General features: G+C 48.4%; 2 protein-coding genes across 4 annotated transcripts; both read left to right on the top strand.

Moving 5' to 3' along the window:
- Positions 1–314: 314 nt before the first annotated feature.
- Positions 315–7,931, top strand: LOC122380454 (pre-mRNA-splicing factor ISY1 homolog). 3 transcript variants are annotated; one of them, XM_043363612.1, is made up of 2 exons: positions 315–561; positions 6,713–7,931. In XM_043363612.1, exon 2 carries the CDS (start codon positions 6,726–6,728, stop codon positions 7,611–7,613), a length of 888 nt encoding a protein of 295 aa, XP_043219547.1. In that variant the 5' UTR covers positions 315–561; positions 6,713–6,725; the 3' UTR covers positions 7,614–7,931. The 3 variants fall into 3 exon arrangements, with proteins under 3 accessions (XP_043219547.1, XP_043219548.1, XP_043219549.1); XM_043363613.1 differs by having other exon boundaries at positions 375–504; XM_043363614.1 differs by lacking the exon at positions 315–561 and adding an exon at positions 6,388–6,553.
- Positions 7,932–8,522: 591 nt separating this feature from the next.
- On the top strand, positions 8,523–16,875 carry LOC122380453 (E3 ubiquitin-protein ligase RNF170-like). Its single transcript, XM_043363611.1, has 3 exons — positions 8,523–8,983; positions 9,174–9,305; positions 15,855–16,875. The coding sequence occupies exons 1-3, from the start codon at positions 8,777–8,779 to the stop codon at positions 16,116–16,118; spliced, it is 603 nt and encodes a 200-aa protein (XP_043219546.1). The 5' UTR covers positions 8,523–8,776; the 3' UTR covers positions 16,119–16,875.
- The last annotated feature ends 1,254 nt before the right edge of the window (positions 16,876–18,129 follow it).

Here is an 18,129-nt window from a genome sequence, read left to right as displayed (position 1 = left end):
TATAGGGTGTAGGAAGACGTCCAAAAACTGTTGGCCATAGTATCTGTAGTGGGATCTACGTTCCATGCTGGTCAGGCAGTTTGCAAAATGCCTAGTCATTTTGTAAAATGGCTAGCCATTTTGAAAAAAGCCTGGTTGCGTTCAGTCATTTTTCAAACAGCCGTCTTTTTGTAAAATGCCTAGGCATTTTACAAAATGACTGATTTTCTAAAGTGCCTGCAACATATATTTTTTTAAAAATCAAACTTGGTTCGACAATTGCATTGCCGATGTTAGGAAAGGAAATCAGCTGATGGAATCTTTCTAAGACAAATATAGCGCAGATAAAATATGTCTCTTCACTGTTTTGAGGGATCACAAATACTCGCAAAAGCGTTTGTTTCCATAGTAATCCGCTTACTAGCGAATCAAAAGCATCAAATTATTCTGCTAGCGTGCTCCGCCTTACCTCAAGAACACGGTACAGATGAATTTGCTAAGAATCCTAGAAGTTGCTGTGTCGAGGTAAATAATTTTGAACGTGATATAACTTTGGCATAACAATAAGTTATAAGGTATAAGGTAAGCAGAGGCAGTATTTCACTTCTGCGCAATGATAGTGGGGGCTCAAGTATACATGGTGTTTGCGCATACATCTCTGAAAGACTTCAAGTTGAGGATGTTGATTCATCTTACCCCAATGTCATCATATTTCATCTGTCCGCCCTGGAATTGCATGTGGTTGCAGTATACAGGCCACCCTCGAACTCACCGGAACAGAATGACATGCTAATGGCATTCCTGCGTCAAATATGTACTGGCAAAGAACTCATTCTCATTGGAGATTTGAATCTACCGACCATCACTTGGTCACTTGATTCTATGAAGCCCATCTCTTCATCAGACTCGAAGTTTTTGGACTTGTTTGACACACTTGGACTCACCCAGTGGATCCATGAGGCAACATTTCCACGATCAGGGAACATACTGGACTTGATTTTGACAACAGAATCAGACAGGATAAATGAAGTAGAGGTGAGGCCCCCACCACCTGGCTGTGACCACTGCAGTATCCACTGTCAGTACACATTCGACAAAGAAATTTGCTCATCATCACACGCACCTGGTCACATACTCTGGCACAAAGGACAATACAATAATATCAACAACGTCCTCAGCGAGGTGGATTGGGATGTTGAACTTGCGCACCTGAACGCAGAAGAGGCCTTCAACAGGCTCCTTCAAGTCCTACAGCCACTGATACGCCAATATATCCCCATTTCTAATCGCAACAAACCAAAGAGCAAAGTCCCCTGGAAGACTAATCCTCCGACATCTCTCAAGACGAGACGTACCAGGGCATGGCAACAATACAAGCGTGCTAGATCTCTACATGGTCGTAAATCGCACATCACTCAAGATCTCCTCTCTTCATTTATGCGAATCAATAAGGAGCTTCACCTCTTCACTTTCTACTCGCAAGTGGAATATGAAAAGTCGCTACTTCTGAAGATGAAGGAGAACCCAAAGCTACTACATGCTCACCTCCGCAGCAAGAAGAAGTTCCGCTCCTCAGTAGGACCAATTCGACTTCCTGACAGCACCACAACTGACAGTCCAACTGAGATGGCAGAATGTTTTGCCGAAGCTTTCGCCAGTGTGTATCGACCTGAAGTGCCGTCACACCCAGCACCTCACCAACAGTGTGATGGAGCACTTGAATCCGTCGATTTCGACTCTGCGGAGGTGAAGAAGGTGCTGATGGATCTCGACGTGAATTCTGCTATGGGCCCAGACGGTCTTCATCCCCGTTTTCTGAAAGAGTGTGCAGCTCACCTGGCTCGCCCTCTATCCAGGATATTTCATCTCTCACTGGAAGAAGGATCACTCCCCTCACTCTGGAAGCTATCGATCGTGGTACCAATCTTCAAGAAGGGGTCTCACGTCGATCCCTTGAACTACCGGCCGATCTGTTTGCCATCAGTCCCCGCAAAATGCCTGGAAAGACTGATCTCTAATGGTTTGAACATCTTCCTCAATGAAAACAACATCTTCATCGATCACCAATTTGGTTTTCGACCAGGGATGTCTACGGAGGACCAGCTTCTGTCCACTTACGAGTATATATCAAGTGAGATCGACAAAGGGAAAATAGTTGATCTTATCCTCTTCGACTTTGCAAAAGCATTCGACGTTGTCTGTCACCATATTCTGCTAGACAAGCTTGGGCACATAGGCATCGGGGGAGACCTTCTAAGGTGGCTCAAAGAATTTCTATGTGACAGATCGATGCAAGTGGTCGTCAAAGATGCGTACAGCGCACCAAGATACGTCAAAAGTGGTGTACCCCAAGGGTCAGTCCTCGGCCCAGTTCTTTTTCTAATATATATTAACCACATCGCGACAAACCTTAAATGCCACTACAAGATATTCGCAGACGATCTCAAAATATACACATGCATTGATAGTTCGAACATCGGCCGTGACACTGCAAGTCTGCAATCTGATATCAACCTTCTCCACGCAACCGCCAAGTCATGGGGATTACACATGAATTCAAAGAAGTGTGTCACTCTTCGTTTCAAGAGACGCTCACACATCTTGGATAGACCCAGCTATACCCTCGATGGACGTCAACTTCCCGATTCAGTCGCCCAGGTTGATCTTGGAATACTCGTTGACGACCAACTGAAGTTTCATGAACACAGCAGAACAGTGACAAGGAAAGCCGGCGGCGTAGCCCACAACCTCCTGAAAGGCACAGTATGTAGAGAACCTGAATTTATGATACACATACTTAAAACGCACATCAGGCCTATTCTGGAATATGCGTCGCCTGTCTGGAACACTGGATATGTCCAGGACAGGAAAAGGCTGGAATCAGTGCAAAGGCTATGGACCCGCCAGATAAAGGGACTTGAAGGCAAAGAGTATGGGGACAGGCTACGAACGCTCGACCTTTACTCCATAAAGGGACGACTACTGAGGGCTGACCTGATCAAATGCTGGAAAATCTTCAACGGAAACTGTCCAATACAACCTGCAGATCTATGGGATATCTCCCGTGACACTCGTACAAGAGGTCATCCGTTCAAAATCCGAGTGAGCCGCAGTCAAGTTGACGCCAGAGCCCGCTTCTTCTCCCAGCGTGTCGTCCAAGACTGGAACTCCCTGCCGACCTGGGTGGTCACATCCAAGACACTGAAGGAGTTCAAGTCTGCCTTGGGAACCTGTCTCGGAAGTCGACTATTTGATTATCTCCAGTAGCTGAAAAAGAAACACACCCAATCAATCCTGCCTGTCCCTGGTAGGCGCCCCCTCTTATCAAGCAAGAGTGGGGTTATACGCGCCAGGGACTCCCATCCCCGCCCTTGTTCCTAATTCCCTCCCCAAATCCTCACTATCTTGTCTATCCATTCTGATCCATCTCATTCTCCATATGTTACTCACTTCATCGCACATCTTAGTCAACACTTCTTTTGTTGTTGCAAATTGCACAAAGACTACCTCCATCAGCAACAACTACACCCAAGCAGACGTACCATTCCAACCCTTAACAATTGCACAGTCCAGTTCTGAATGTCCTGCTTATCTATTGTCCGGGTTGGCACGTCTCTCTTCGACACGGTTTCCTGTCTCTAATAACCCTACCACCATCTGGGCAATGAGCAAGGAAACCTAACAGGTGAGTTCAACAGGTGAGTAAGGTGAAGAAGCCAACCTACTTAAATTACTAGGAATTGCTCCCTTAATTTGCAAAGTGGTTTGGTTGGCCCAAGTTCGGTAAAAGTATACATTGAGTCCGAGTGACTGTAAAAAGATAAAGTTTTCATATTCTTACATTATTTGACATCCTGAATCCAAAAATGATACTTATATGTCCTGGAAATAAAAGAAAAAACATAATCAAACCTGACCTAACCTTTTAATTAATGATTAATGACCTTACCCTCGTAGTTTGAAAAAGTTAGATCAAAACACTTGTTTATTAATAATTTCGAGCACAGCTCTTCATCAGAATACAAAGCTAATCAGAATACAAAGCTTTGTATTCTGATGAAGAGCTGTGCTCGAAATTATTAATAAACAAGTGTTTTGATCTAACTTTTTCAAACTACGAGGGTAAGGTAATTAATCATTAATCAAAATGCTTTAATATGATCCTCGCACAAGCACTGAGAAACTTAAAGAACTGACCTAACCTTACCTATTTACCTATAACCTACCAACCTACAACCTAACCTAACCTAACCTACAAACCTACCAACCTACCAACCTAAAACCTAAAACCAAAACCTAAAACCTACAACCTACAACCTAACCTAACCTAAAACCTAAATTTTTTGCTGTTGCATATTTGTATCAACTGCGTCACAATTGTCCACTCGGACCTAATATATACTAATACCCCAAGTTCTTCAGCGAGGCATGCTTGCTAAAACAGTTGTTTAATCTGATTCAAGATGCCTAGGTACCACTTTATTCTTCAAACGGTCTTGTACCGGAGTTGCGTTTGGTTAAGTTAGTTAAAAATATTGCTGGTGAAAAAACCACAGTCCACACTATGTGTTACCATGATAGGGCATAATATTAATAGGTTAATATTAATAGGCTCAGAACCAATAATGTTAATAGGTTTTCTTGAAGTCAAATTTTTGCAGTTTTTTTCTGTCATGTGAATAATTATTAAGCTTATCTTTGATAAAGATTCCTGCTCATGCTGGATATTGGTTGTTTTCATTTCTATCACAATTTATCAATTTCATTTTGATTAATCATGAAACCTGCTAATTTTGGCATTAGTAGAGCAGATGTCACATGATGGTTTTCCAATCAAGGAGAGGTGCTGCAGGTTTGCAAGTTGTATGTTTGTAGGTTGTAGGTTGTAGGTTAGGGCAGGTTAGGTTTGGTTTGGTTTGTTTTGGCTTGGTTAGAAAGAAGCATCTCTATGCATAGTGCCTCTCCTTGGTGGGAAAACCTTCATGTGATGTCTACTGTACTAATACCCTAATTCTATGTATTTTTCATGTTATTTCATTTTCCAATTAGGCTTGCTTAGTCTTAGTTTTGTATAGTATAGTCTTGGCGGTGCACACAGTTCAAATTTGTACCGATGAAGGGTGCACAGTACACACATTCAAAATTAATACTATGGGGTACATGGTAGCAAGGTGTGATTTAATTCCATGAACCTCTTGATTCTCTGGGTAGGTCTCAATTTTTAGTTATGCAAATTGGCAATCCAACACCCATATATTTCTTTTTTTTTTGGCTGGCTCAACTTTGCAGGCTATGGTTATCTCTCTAAGCAGCTCTATTATGATTACTGGAGATGGATCACAGCCCAGGGTATCAATTAGGACAATACTTTTGCAATCCCTACAAATGTCATCAAACCTGATTGATGGAAATAGTGTGCATGCTCCATCTGAACTTCAACCAATTATTATTATTACATGGCTCCTGTGTTAATTTGGCATGAGATATTTTTTACTATTGCCCGGCATCAGGTTACTGACCTTTCAGTGTCAGGTTACTGACCTTTCTGAAGGTGAGAAGCGGTTGCCATGTCAACGGTCAATAGTAAGTTGCTCGCGCAGTGGTGTTTGAACAAAAATTCAAATGTCGTAATTTTATCGTCGTTTTCTCAGACTGTTCAGTTTGATTTCGTGATTGGCTAGTCAAGTCATCTAGAACTGGGCCGTCATTTGAACATGTCCGTTCAAATGCCCCGATTTAATTTGTTGGAGCCGCATGAATTGGATGAGCTATTTTCATCGCGCAGGGCTCAGGGCACTAAAAAGGTAATTAAATCAGCAGAAGACGTCTTCATTGAGTTCTTACAAGTAAAAGGCATATCTGTTGAAAGCTGCATGCACAGCAACGATGTCCTGGACAACGCTGTGAAGGAGTTCTTCATTACTGTAAAACGCAAGGACGGCGAACGCTACAAATCGAAGAGTCTCCACACTCTCAAGTACGGCGTGAAACAGAAAACAGAAACAGAAAACAGAAAACAACTAAGTGTGTGCCGTAGACATGTGACGTGGCTATGATTGTATATCCAATACATTCAATTGTACCATGATATTTGTGTTTGGATATTTTTTTATTACGGGATGAATGAGTAGGTACTAAGTAAAGATTCCGAGAGTTGGCCATGTAATAAAACGAATACTGCATGGGGGAGCGGGCAATAGCAAAAATATTGCCCTCTGTACCGTCACTGTCGCCCTCGGGTGAAGACCTCCACAAGTGCTATTGCCCTCGGCTTCGCCTCGGGCAATAGCACTTGTTTCGGTCTTCACCCTCGGGCGACAGTGACGTCACATCGGGCAATATTTTTGCTATTGCCCGCTCCCCCATGCAGTATTCGTATATTGTAATCCCAGTCCCACTCATGGTTGAAAGTTTTCTGGGCCCAGTCAGCCACATATACAGGGTGATTTTTTTTAACTGTTTACAGATGGTAGAGAATTAGCCCTGCCCAGCACCTACTCACTATGCATCAAGAAAGAATCAGCACACCAGTGGTGTCAGTGTTCTGAGCAAAATGCTGGTGCAAACTGACTGTGTAGGTCAGGTTTTTACATCAGATTGAGGATGACTGACTACATTGTACTTACGTTGTCATGTTCACCTGAACTTTTGTTTAGTGGAAGATACAGGGAGTCAATAGTACATCAATACAGCGTCACAAACATCCTGTAAATAATTCCTGTTTTTTCCACAGATAACCTGTTGTGATGGCGCGAAACGCGGAAAAGGCGATGACAACGCTGGCGCGCTGGCGGCAGGCGCACTCCGAGGACGCGCCGGAGCGCGCGCGGCGCCCGTACCTGGCCTCCGAGTGTGACCAGCTGCCCGACGCCGAGCGGTGGCGCAATCAGATCGTGCGCGAGGTGGCGCGTAAGGTGGCGCAGATCCAGAACGCCGGACTCGGCGAGTTCCGCATCCGCGACCTCAACGACGAGATTAACAAGCTGCTGCGCGAAAAGGGCCACTGGGAGGCGCGCATCAAGGAGCTGGGTGGGCCCGACTATGCGCGAACCGGACCCAAAATGCTGGACCGCGAGGGTCGTGAGGTGCCCGGAAACCGCGGTTATCGTTACTTCGGTGCCGCGCGAGATCTGCCCGGAGTTCGCGAGCTGTTCGAGCAGGAGCCACCGCCGCCGCCGCGCAAGACGCGCGCAGAGCTGATGAAGGACATCGACGCCGACTACTACGGCTTTCTAGACGACGAGGACGGCGTGCTGGTGCCGCGCGAGCGCCAGCAGGAGCGGCTGGCCGTGGCCGCCTGGCTGGCCGACTGGCGCCGCCGCAAGGAGGCCGGCCTGCTGGGCGACGACGCCGACCCGGCCGAGGTCGAGGAGGCGCCGCTGGACGCCGACGATAGTGACGAGGAGGCTGAGCGGCACGCCTCGGCGCCGGCCCGGTTCGTGGCGCACGTGCCGGTGCCCTCCCAGCGCGAGGTGGAGGCGGCGCTAGTGGAGCGCAAGAAGCGCGAGCTGCTGGCGCGCTACGCCTCGGACGCGCTCAGAGAGGAGGAGGACCACGCGCGCCAGCTGGCCGGGGCGGCGCCGGCCTCTCCCAAGGTCGAGAAGACTGAGACGGAGACTGAGGCTGAGGCGTAGCACCCAGCCGGTGGGTGAGCCATCTTGGGTGGTCCGTGTTTGGTAGGGAGGGAGGGAGGAAGATGGGTGGGTGGGTGATATAGGGGGAAGTGTCCGTTTTTTATGCTGTGTTGTATGGAGAAATGGAGTATCGGCAAGCTGAGGCACGAGGAAGTGCAGCTTGCGGTCCGTTGAACTGCTCATTGTTTCCATGATCACTGAACGCATTGTTGTCGGTGGTGAAAGACTCCGATGGGCGAACCTGGCGGATATGTAGACATCATCGTGTCATGACTTGTATGAATTTTGCATCTAGTTGTTAATAGACGCTCATCTTCAGAAATGTCTGTGAAACGTATACCTCTGGTAAAATTTTTTATCCGATACAGTCTGTCGTGAAAAGGTTTTCACATCATTCTCAATAAATAGGTATTTCGGCACGCGCACGTATGTGTTTCACGTGCATATATTTCCTACGATTCCGTTAGCAACGGGGTCGCAACTTATTAGGATGGAAACACGAAAGAATGAGATATTGCTCAGGAAGAATGTTTGATGTTTGGTATGTTCCAACAATTAGTGTGGCCTCACGCTGATACGTTGCTCTCGATCGCTTTTCTTGCGATACTTCCTTGGCTAAGCGTCATCACTCTTCTATCGGTGACTCAGTTGCCGTGTGACGGAATTTGTTTTTTTTTTATCTGCTGGATAATGGATATTATACAACAGTGGACACAATATTAGGCACGTTGAGCCGCATTTTTCATTTAATTTGACGCCAGACGACTCACAAATATGAGCAAGTCGCTCACTGTTACGCCATCCGATCCAACTCTTGTGTGTGTCTCAGAAGTGTGTGGTGAGATAAAGACCGTGCAGCTGAGCGGAACTGTATCAGTATTCAAGGCGAACGCAAACCGCAATCAAAACATTTTTAGCGTCCATTTCCGGTCTCTAGACCTAATTCGCTATAACCTGCTCTAGGTCCGTTTTCATCACTTGAATAGTAGAACATGCTGTTATGGTGCTTAAACGCTCTTTAATTCTAACCTGCGTTAATGTAAGCATTTAAGATGCACCGAAGAATGGAACTGGTTTACTCCGTAGTCTCGATGTCGAAGGTCAATGTACTCTATCGGTATGGCCCCACGCGGTGTCCCTGAAGCTCGCTGGGCGCTGCTCTGATGCCGGAGCGGGCGGCCTCGTCCGGCGGGAGGCGTCGCCGCTCCAGTGTGACCGGCAGCGACCCGCTCTGTCCCATCTGTCTGGAGGGGCGCCGCCACGCCGTGGAGACCAGCTGCGGCCACCTGTTCTGCGCCAAGTGCCTCCTCGTGCACCGCGAGCAGAGCGAGCCGCTGAGACCCATGCTCTGTCCCCTCTGTCGGCAGCAGGTGAGCAAAGAGGCGAACACTAGGGCGAGCGCACTGACAAATAGCGTTGTGATTGATGGTGGCTCGCCAATGGATATTCGGGATTTTAATCGCCTTTGAAAGTTATATGCGCTAACAAGGATACCATCACAGGCCTGCAGTGCTTCAATTCGGGTGGCACTTTTCACACACGGACACCTCACCTGCACAGGTGACTCTGCTGTTCCTCTGCTACACTGACACCGAACTGGCCTGCACAGAACCGGAGGCGGTCTCGGTGCGGTCGGCGACCCGGCGCACCGTAACAGAGTACAACCGGCGCTTCTCCGGCCTGCCGCGACCGGTGAGTGACTCCAATTCACACCGGACCGGGCTCGAATAGACGAGCACGTCCCCGGCCCGGCCGGTGCAGGGCAGTGCCAGGTGCCCGTCGTAAAGGGGTGTTTGTTGTCTGTTGACTGTTGACCATGTTGACTCTCCAAAGTTGCACATGCAATAGCCCGGCACACCCTAGCAAATAAGGCAATAGCCGATGCAAGGCGGTTAGATACCCATTGCCCAAGCCACAACAGCCGTTGCCCGTGAATCCATAGCCGAGAAACCGAACACTGCACTGACCATTGGCTGTCGCGCAGCAAGGTAGTGGTGTAGTTACGTTGCCTGGTGCGCCACCTGTCTGTCAGGAGTATGAACGCACCCGGTCTTGCAGTAGGTGGCTCTCGTGTACCTGTGACTCATTTGAGATAATAGGTTTTGCCAGCTCCGAGCTCGTGCACATTTAACGCATTATGCGGTCTTGCCGTATAATGCTTTCAAGGTAAAGTCCACAGCAGAAGTAATGTGCGGTTTCAGTCATGGGTATGTCCACAGTGTATATATGTATTTATATAATTATACACTGTGGGTATGTCCTGCTTCTGAAGCTTAGGAGCGGTTAGCCAGATTACAATGAATGTAGGTCGTCACCCTTGCAGCTGCAACGCAGCAACTTTATCTATTGACGTCTTCTTATCGATCACTCAGCATTAAAATATCGCCAGTCAAAGCCATCCGTTGAGATTGGTAAAACCGCACTTACTTTAGCGGTGGGCTGTAGCTATGTATGTACATACCTAATTTGCTGAAATCAAAGCTGAAGGCGTTATAGATGTTTACGCTAAATCTTGACTTTTGTTACATAGATCTTACGGTGAACTTATAAAACGTTCTCCAAAGCGTCTAGCAGCTACATTCGTCTTGGTTTGTATATCCAACACTTTCATCTCCCCGGCTATAAGGCTTGCCGTTCATCTTAGTTTACGACGGCTTTCGCAATGGACGCCTAATAGATGCTGTGCCGCACGACACGTACTTACATTTCAGCCCATAGATGGCTCTCGCGTAGAGCGCCTGGTAGATGCTGTGCCGCACGACACGTGCTTACATTTCAGCCCATAGATGGCTCTCGCGTAGAGCGCCTGGTAGATGCTGTGCCGCATGGCACGTGTTTCCATTTCTTCCCATAGATGGCTCTCGCGTAGAGCGCCTGGTAGATGCTGTGCCGCACGGCACGTGTATCCATTTTTCCCGTAGATGGCTTTTACAGATGCCGTGCCGCAATGCACACTACCCATTCCATCCGTTAGATGGCTTTAGCCGTAATTTTTCAGACCGGGTGGTGCATGCTCTCAGTGAGCTGTACAGTAATGATTATAGATAGCTATATTTGAATGGAGGGATTCACAACTCCAAGCAAGTGAATGGCGCTCCGCCGACCTGTTTCATGACCCCATGGATGCAAATCTGTCGACGATCGGTGAGCTTTCGTACGTAATCGGTGTCGATGCCAAACTCGGGATTCAGCCCAGAAATGGAGTAGGGACTATGTCGTGCTAGGTATAGTGCTGTCGCACAGACACAGTTCACCGAGAACGGTAATATGTAGTCTCGTTGTCTCAATGAAAAGCAATTGTCCTAGCACAGCGCTCACTGTAGGTAAGGACAGTGGATTATATGTACAATTTTGAGCGTCGGATAGTAATGAGCCTGGTAGTGAATAAGGACATACAGGGTGCTCAATAAAGAATGACGTAAAGTAAGCCCCTGCGGGACACACAGTATATCTTTCAACCCTCGCCGGCCGAGGGGGAGGGGCGGGTGCCGCCCCCCCCCATAGGGATTTTTCGCGATAGCTCCCGCCGGCGACAGAGAGCTGAAACTTGGCATACCTGACCCTTGATTCAAGCCGGATCTTTTGACACCAATCGCATTTTCGGGTCAAGTCAGGTCACTGGCCTATGACGTCATAAGTAAACCTCTGCATGGTCTTCAGATGTCGCAACTTCGCAACGCCCTCACTGCCAGAGGAGTTTTCACAGGGAAATGAAACTTGCAGGACCTACACCTAGTATCCACTAGGAGTCTCACCACTTGTACATCTCGGATTTTTCCTCAAGGTCATATGAGGTCAGGTCATTTTCGTGACCTCATAATCATAAGTCAATGGGAAAAATGAAAACTGCTATTCTGGCGCCGCGAACGAACTCCAACTATCTCATGCACACATAATCGTGATTTCATGCACTCCTTGCAAGGGTCGATGCGTTACTCTTGCAATGTTGACCTTGCGTGACGTCATTTATGATGTCATTAGGGTCATATAAGTTTTTCGTCAATAACTCCCGATGAAATTCAGCTAGCGGGCCAGGAAAGCCACTAATGGACTCAGGAAGACCTGCCGAATCGAATGATATGCGACATGACCTTCGACCAATTTCGTGACCTGGGGACACTGACCTGACCGTGACCCGAGGTCAACACCCTAAGGTGACCTCACCCAAACAAAAGTATATCATTCGACGCGCCTGAGCAAGGCGAACACGATGCTTCCAAAAGCGTGGCTCTGCGGCCGTTTTTTTTGCGAAGTTATTCACCAAAAACGGAACCCTACCTTGGGGCACTTAACCTGACCCCAGAGGTCACCGGGTGACCTAGGACATTTAAATTGGTTATCAATCTCTGCGTCTCGTAGCGGCGCACACGCTCCTTTTTCCGCGACGTGCTAGCTCCACCAGGGGCGAAACGGCGAGTGGGGGGGGGGGGTGTCGTACCCGTCCCCCCCCCCGGCCGGCGTGTATGTAGAAAACCAATAGGTCCGGCGAGGGTTAACGCTCTCTCGCGTCGCTGTTTTGCCAGCCGCGAATGTACATATATGTAGGAGGGGGTCCGTTGGACCTCCTTGCCGTTTGGCCCCTGATCAAGCTAGAGTAAAAACGAGCGTATTGCCCGTGACGAGAGGAAGCCGATGCTACCCAATTTTAAGGTCCTAGGTCATTGGTTGACCTTCCAGGTCAGGTCAACGACCCATAAGTCAGGAAATTGGGACCTGTTAGAACGTCGTTAAGTGTGGCTGCTACTCGTATGAGGTTCGGCGGCGCGGAAATAGCGGAGCTCCGTGCCACCGTTTTTGGCACACCTGTTTATGCATCTTTCCGCACATGTTGTAAAAACTTCAGACATAGGTCTCTTAAGATCGCCAAGTCACGTTAAGTGACCTCACCTCAGAAAAGGTTAGAATCTTCGTCATAGCTACATTTGAACGATCTATAGACCTACACTAGAGACTGAACGATCGCCTTTCAGTCTTTTTTTTAACCTTTCAGAGATTGATAAGAGTAACAGTTTGTATGAAATGTATATCTTGGAATTTTGATATCGGTGACCTAAGGTCAGGTCAATTATGCGACCTCTCCATTATAAGTCAAGGCCTCTTTTGGACGAACGTCATTTCAAACACTCTCAAACATCGGTTTTCAGGCAAACTTGACAAGCTGAACCGAAAAATGGCACTCTTGTCCTCTCTTGGTGTCCCTAAGGTCATGTTATGTCATGAAAGGTCCCCAGGAGTTTTTTTTTTTACAATAACTTTTGATAGAGACATGCTAGAGCGATGAAAACACCTCAGATCCGTTCATCTTGACGATACGGATCGACTGATATGCAACATGACATTTTCAAGTCAGTTCATGACCTTGATCTCAGGTCAAATTTTTTAAAATGGCCTGTCAAGGTCAACTAACAGTTTGTTCGACGCGTCTCGACGAGAGGAGCACGATGCCGGCAAAATAAATGTCCCTTTCTGAGTCAAAAGTTATTACAAAACGTATTACCATAAAACTGCCATTTTTGAAGCTTTTGTCCTCTGGAGGCTAAACCGTTGTCTTGAGGTCAAATCTGGGGACATGTTTGCAAAAGAACGTTGAAGGAGCTATCGAATGCGTTTTTGCGGCGCTGTAGCTCTATTAGTTCTCGAGTTATGCGCCGAGTTTTCCAAAATTGTTGGAGTAGACAAAATTTGACCTTTGATGACCTCTGGTGACCTGACATTTGACCTGACCTAAAAAATGACCGCAGAGTTTTCTTCATTATTTTTTTTACGCCCTTTGGAATTCCGCTTACCCCGTGTCACTACGTGGCCCAGGAGCCGAGTTAGACGAGCTGGTATTCAGACACCCCACCCACCCCCGGCCCGGGGCAGTTGGCGCCATGTTTGCGCCGTATACCGGCACGGCGCGGGTTACAGGTGTCCGTGTAAGCACCACGCCACTGAGCCTCTGCCGGCTGTGGTCCCTTACCATTTTCCCCTTCCCGTCTGCACTAAGATGCTAATGAATGTCTTCCTTGCCTCGGAGGCTCAGCTCCCTTTGTGCGGGTCCAAGGGGACCCGGCCCAGCAGAACAATTTATTTTGTATCGAGACGCAGGAGAGTCAACATGCCCTTCCGAAGCCCTCCGCTGACCCCGGGGCCCGGCGTCACCATCGCCGGAGTTGAGGGCTCCGCCTCCGGGGACACTTTGTCATCACATCAGCGACCGCGGGGTCACCGATCCCGCGTTATACGCCTGACCCGCCGCTCCCAGATCATTGGGATGTGATCATCGACGAGCAGCGCCAAGAAATCACGAAAATCCAGGTTGACAAGGTGAGTTACTTGTTTGTTGTTGTATGTTTGTTGTTGGTCGATAAAGTTCTCCTGTTTATGTATTGTTCCAGAGCCTCCCATTCAGGATTTCCGCTTTTTTCTTGTTAAGCGCTAAACCTTTGCCCGACAGCTATTCTTATTTTAACGTTTTTAAATGTCTTTTTTTCTTTGGCTCATTCACTTGAGATATGTGGTCGATTTGTTGGCTCGGTACTCGGTTGGTGCCCCCTACCCTGTGTTTCTTCGCATCTCTTCCTTACCCGTAGTTTATTTATTTCTCCCGTTAAGACGCTGTGCAATATTAACCAATATCCTCTCATTTCCAGGAGACCACCAGGCGAGAGATCCCGCGACTACGTCTCGAGGCAATGCACCTGCGCCAGGGGCTGGTGTCCGTGGCGGCAGACATTCAAAACCCCCAGCCCGAGGATAGGCCGTTTATGCGTTGGGCCGTGCTGGACGGTGTTTGCCCGCGGGGCACTTGTCGGGCTGTTTTTTTTTTTACGTGACTTTTGACGTACGGAGTTTGGCTGATGTACCAAATACATAACCGAACGTGAGCTTCTTTGAAAGCGTTTTGGCTGGGATGGAGGAGAAAAAACGTGCGCGGAACGGAAAGGGAGGAAATGGTTGGTACAAAATGGTTGGTAAGCGAGGGAAGGGGGATGGATTCACACCCAACAAGAGAGGAGAGAGAGGGGGGAGAGAGATAAAGAGAGTGGAGAGAGAGAGAGAGAGAGAGAGAGAGAGAGAGAGAGAGAGAGAGAGAGAGAGAGAGAGAGAGAGAGAGAGAGAGAGAGAGAGAGAGAGAGAGAGAGAGAGAGAGAGAGAGAGAGAGAGAGAGAGAGAGAGAGAGAGAGAGAGAGAGAGAGAGAGAGAGGAGAGAGAAGGTAGCAACTAGCAGTTTGGTGTCGGGTGGAGAGAGCAGTTTGGTGTCGGATGATGACCAGACAGAGGCCATCCCAGCCGCGAAAGATCACATCATCACAGATGATGTAAACTGCACATGCACCATGCACATATTCCACAAAGCACCGTGTTCCGCCGGGTTTTCGGCTCTCTGACGCTTGGATTACAAACACTTCCCAGTTGGGGAGAGTTCGGCAAACAATCACGTGATTCCCGGGCTCCATCACTCGTGTGCTGTTTGAGGGGCCGCCCGCCACCTAACCTCCCTGGGTCACCTCCACCTGCCGCCCGGTCACCCCTCTCCCAGGCCCTACCCGGGGCAGCTGGTGTTTGTCGGGACGGCCTCGTCCGACGCCGGCTATAGCGGCCATTTCCCCTCTCCTCCGACCGTCTCCGGCGCTGGAGACGGATCTCGTGCTCTGGTGCTAATGGCCGTTAGCAGTGAGCTGTGACGAGCCGGGGAGTCGGCAGCGGGCGGCGCGTCGGTGTTATGTGCCGGGCAGGCACAGGTGCCCCTGACTACCCTCTGACGGACGCCGCTCGCCGGCCGTCCCACGGTACCCGCGCCGGCTTGACACGGGTCGTGGAAAGGAAGGATTGTAACAGTCGCTGGGAGTTGGCGTTGATAAAAATACAAAATTTAGATCTGGGTATAAAAGTAACAGCCACAATCGCGCAACTGTTTTATTTGTAATGACTTTTAGAAGTTCTTCCGTGCACATACTATCCAAACTTCGTCAGTTGTCAAGTCAGATCATAAACATTTTATGATGTTTGTGACATAAACATGTGATGTTACGTCCTTGGCGCGTGGCTGGAGCCTGGAGCACATCGGTGACGTGCTGTCTTTACGTTACAGTGGCTGGAGCACATCCGTGACGTGCCGTGTTTGTGTAACAGTGTTTGGAGCACATCCGTGATGTGCCGTATTTGTGTAACAGTGTTTGGAGCACATCCGTGACGTGCCGTATTTGTGTTACAGTGGCTGGAGCACATCCGTGACGTGCCGTATTTGTGTTACAGTGGCTGGAGCACATCCGTGACGTGCCGTGTTTGCTGCGCCACCTCTGGCGCGAGGCGGTCAGTCCCGGCGGCGTGCTCCTCCTGCTGCGTGTTCGCGTCGTCATGTGCTTCCTCATGGCGCTGGTGTACCTGGTGCTGCCGTTTGACCTGCTGCCGGAGGCCGTCTACGGCGCCATCGGCCTGCTGGACGATCTCTTCATAGTGGTGGCGATGCTCATGTATGTGGCGGTGCTGTACCGCTGGTATCTGGCCGCACCGGACTGACCAGTGAGGGGTGAGCGTACCGGACTGATTGTAATGGACTGATTGTACCGCGGTACCGGACTGGCAGCACCGGACTGACCGTATCGGACTGGCCAGTGGCCGTATCGTACTAACCGTACTAGACTGACTGTGACGCACTGACTGTAACGGACCGATTGTACTAGACTGATCCTACTAAGACTGACCGTACTACAGGCTGTCCGTACCGGACTGACCGTATGAGACTGACCAGTAAAGACTGAGCGTACCGTACTAGCCTTACTAGACTGACCGTACTGACCGTATCAGACTGACCGCACCGTATAACTGACTGCACCGTGTAACTGACCGCACCACATAACTGATTGCACCGTATACTGACTGTACCGTATAACTGATTGCACCGTGTAACTGACTGCACCGGACTTGATGTACCGGAAAGATAGTATTGGATGGTCCGTTCTGTTCTAACCTATGACTACATCCTATTGAACAACAGACTGAAACTTCTGGCTCCCTAGCCGTCAGTCTCTATACGAACGGCGGTGAATGGCGATCCAAAAGTGTCAACGTCGGAGGGGATGGTCAAGGGTTTCAGGGTTTGACCGTGCAGTGTTCGGCGAGTGGCCTGTTTTATCTACCGCTGGATATTGTTTTATTGAGAAACACTTTCGAATATGTGACAGTTCCGTCCTTGGCGCGTGGCAGCTGTGCTTTTTGCTGTGTTAGCCTGGCCGTCATGTGTCAATATTGTATACAATTGACTTAAAGGGACGCTCCCACCTTAACATTAGATTTGAGTTGAGATAGCCAAAATGGGGTCCCTGGCTCACAATTACCGGTTTCGGCACTCACAACATCGAGAAATGCCTTAAATCGGAAATATTGAATTTCAAAATTGCAGCATTTTGATTCAGAGGGGCTAATGCTTAGGAATACCCCTCTGAATGTGTGACGTCAGCGCAAATATCCAACGATTTTTAAATGTTTGACTAAAACGTTTTGTAGCACGCGGTGGTATATGCTATTTGCGCGCAACATTTGCCGCAAACGCCGCACTTCTAAAATAAAGTCGCTAGAAACAGCGGAGATCCCAAAAAAGTAAACAAAAGTAAAAGTCTAATATCTTGAAAACCGGTGAATATTTTTCGGTGAAATTTAGTAGATATTCGTTTTCGCTCTTTCTGAACCGAGCGACATCACTTTCATGCCAATTCATAAACTTTTTTGAAGGTGGGAGGGTCCCTTTAAGGGAAGCAGTGTCTCAGATCAATAGGAGGCAAACTCATGCCTGCTTGCCTCAGAGCGAGGGCGGTTAGCAACAATGGACAAATAAAGCCACGGAAAAGACTCAACCGCTTTGCTCGCCCTCTGTCATAACCATTTTAGTTTGCCGTGTCCCGCTATTCATAAATTGATGGTCAGGACAACGGCCATCCTATGACATTTCCTAATTCATTTTTATTCTCGTGCGGTGTTTGTGGAAACATTTTGTAACGTTTGGATATAACGTTTGTGGAAAACGTTATTTCCGGTGACAAATGAACAAAAAGCACGCATTAGTGTTCACATTACGGCCACGTCTGATCGTTGCCCATAGGCGTAGGAACAGGGGGGGCCGGGGGGGCCATGGCCCCCCCACTTTCGGAGGTGGGGGGGCCAGCAATGTTAACTGGCCCCCCCACTTTTTGCTGACTTAAGTGTCTGTCTGTACCTACCACCCGGTACCCTAAACACCAGAACTTGACAACTATTCAGCTTGCCCTTTAGTGAAGATTCCCTTTTGTTTCTACAGCGTTATTGACCGCAATTGCCTTAACTAAATGAAGAAAACCATATCAGAGACAAGACTGTGAGTCCTAGTGCCGCAGCATTTTGTTGATAATGATGCGCGGGACAGAGAGCACTGAAAAGGTATAAGACAATACTAGCACGGTGCAGGAGAATGCGTATACAAACGACCAACGCTTGACCAGATCTGCTTGGGGTCGGCATAGTTCGTCAAAGGCGTACTAGCTGGGGGCCAGGGTGA

The sequence above is a fragment of the Amphibalanus amphitrite genome, unplaced genomic scaffold (genome assembly GCF_019059575.1).
Source record: "Amphibalanus amphitrite isolate SeventyFive unplaced genomic scaffold, NRLGWU_Aamphi_draft 000098F_arrow, whole genome shotgun sequence".
In the NCBI taxonomy this organism is placed as follows: Eukaryota; Metazoa; Arthropoda; class Thecostraca; order Balanomorpha; family Balanidae; genus Amphibalanus; species Amphibalanus amphitrite.
Note: the sequence above shows the minus strand (reverse complement) of the source record. Positions and strands in the feature narration are given on the sequence as shown.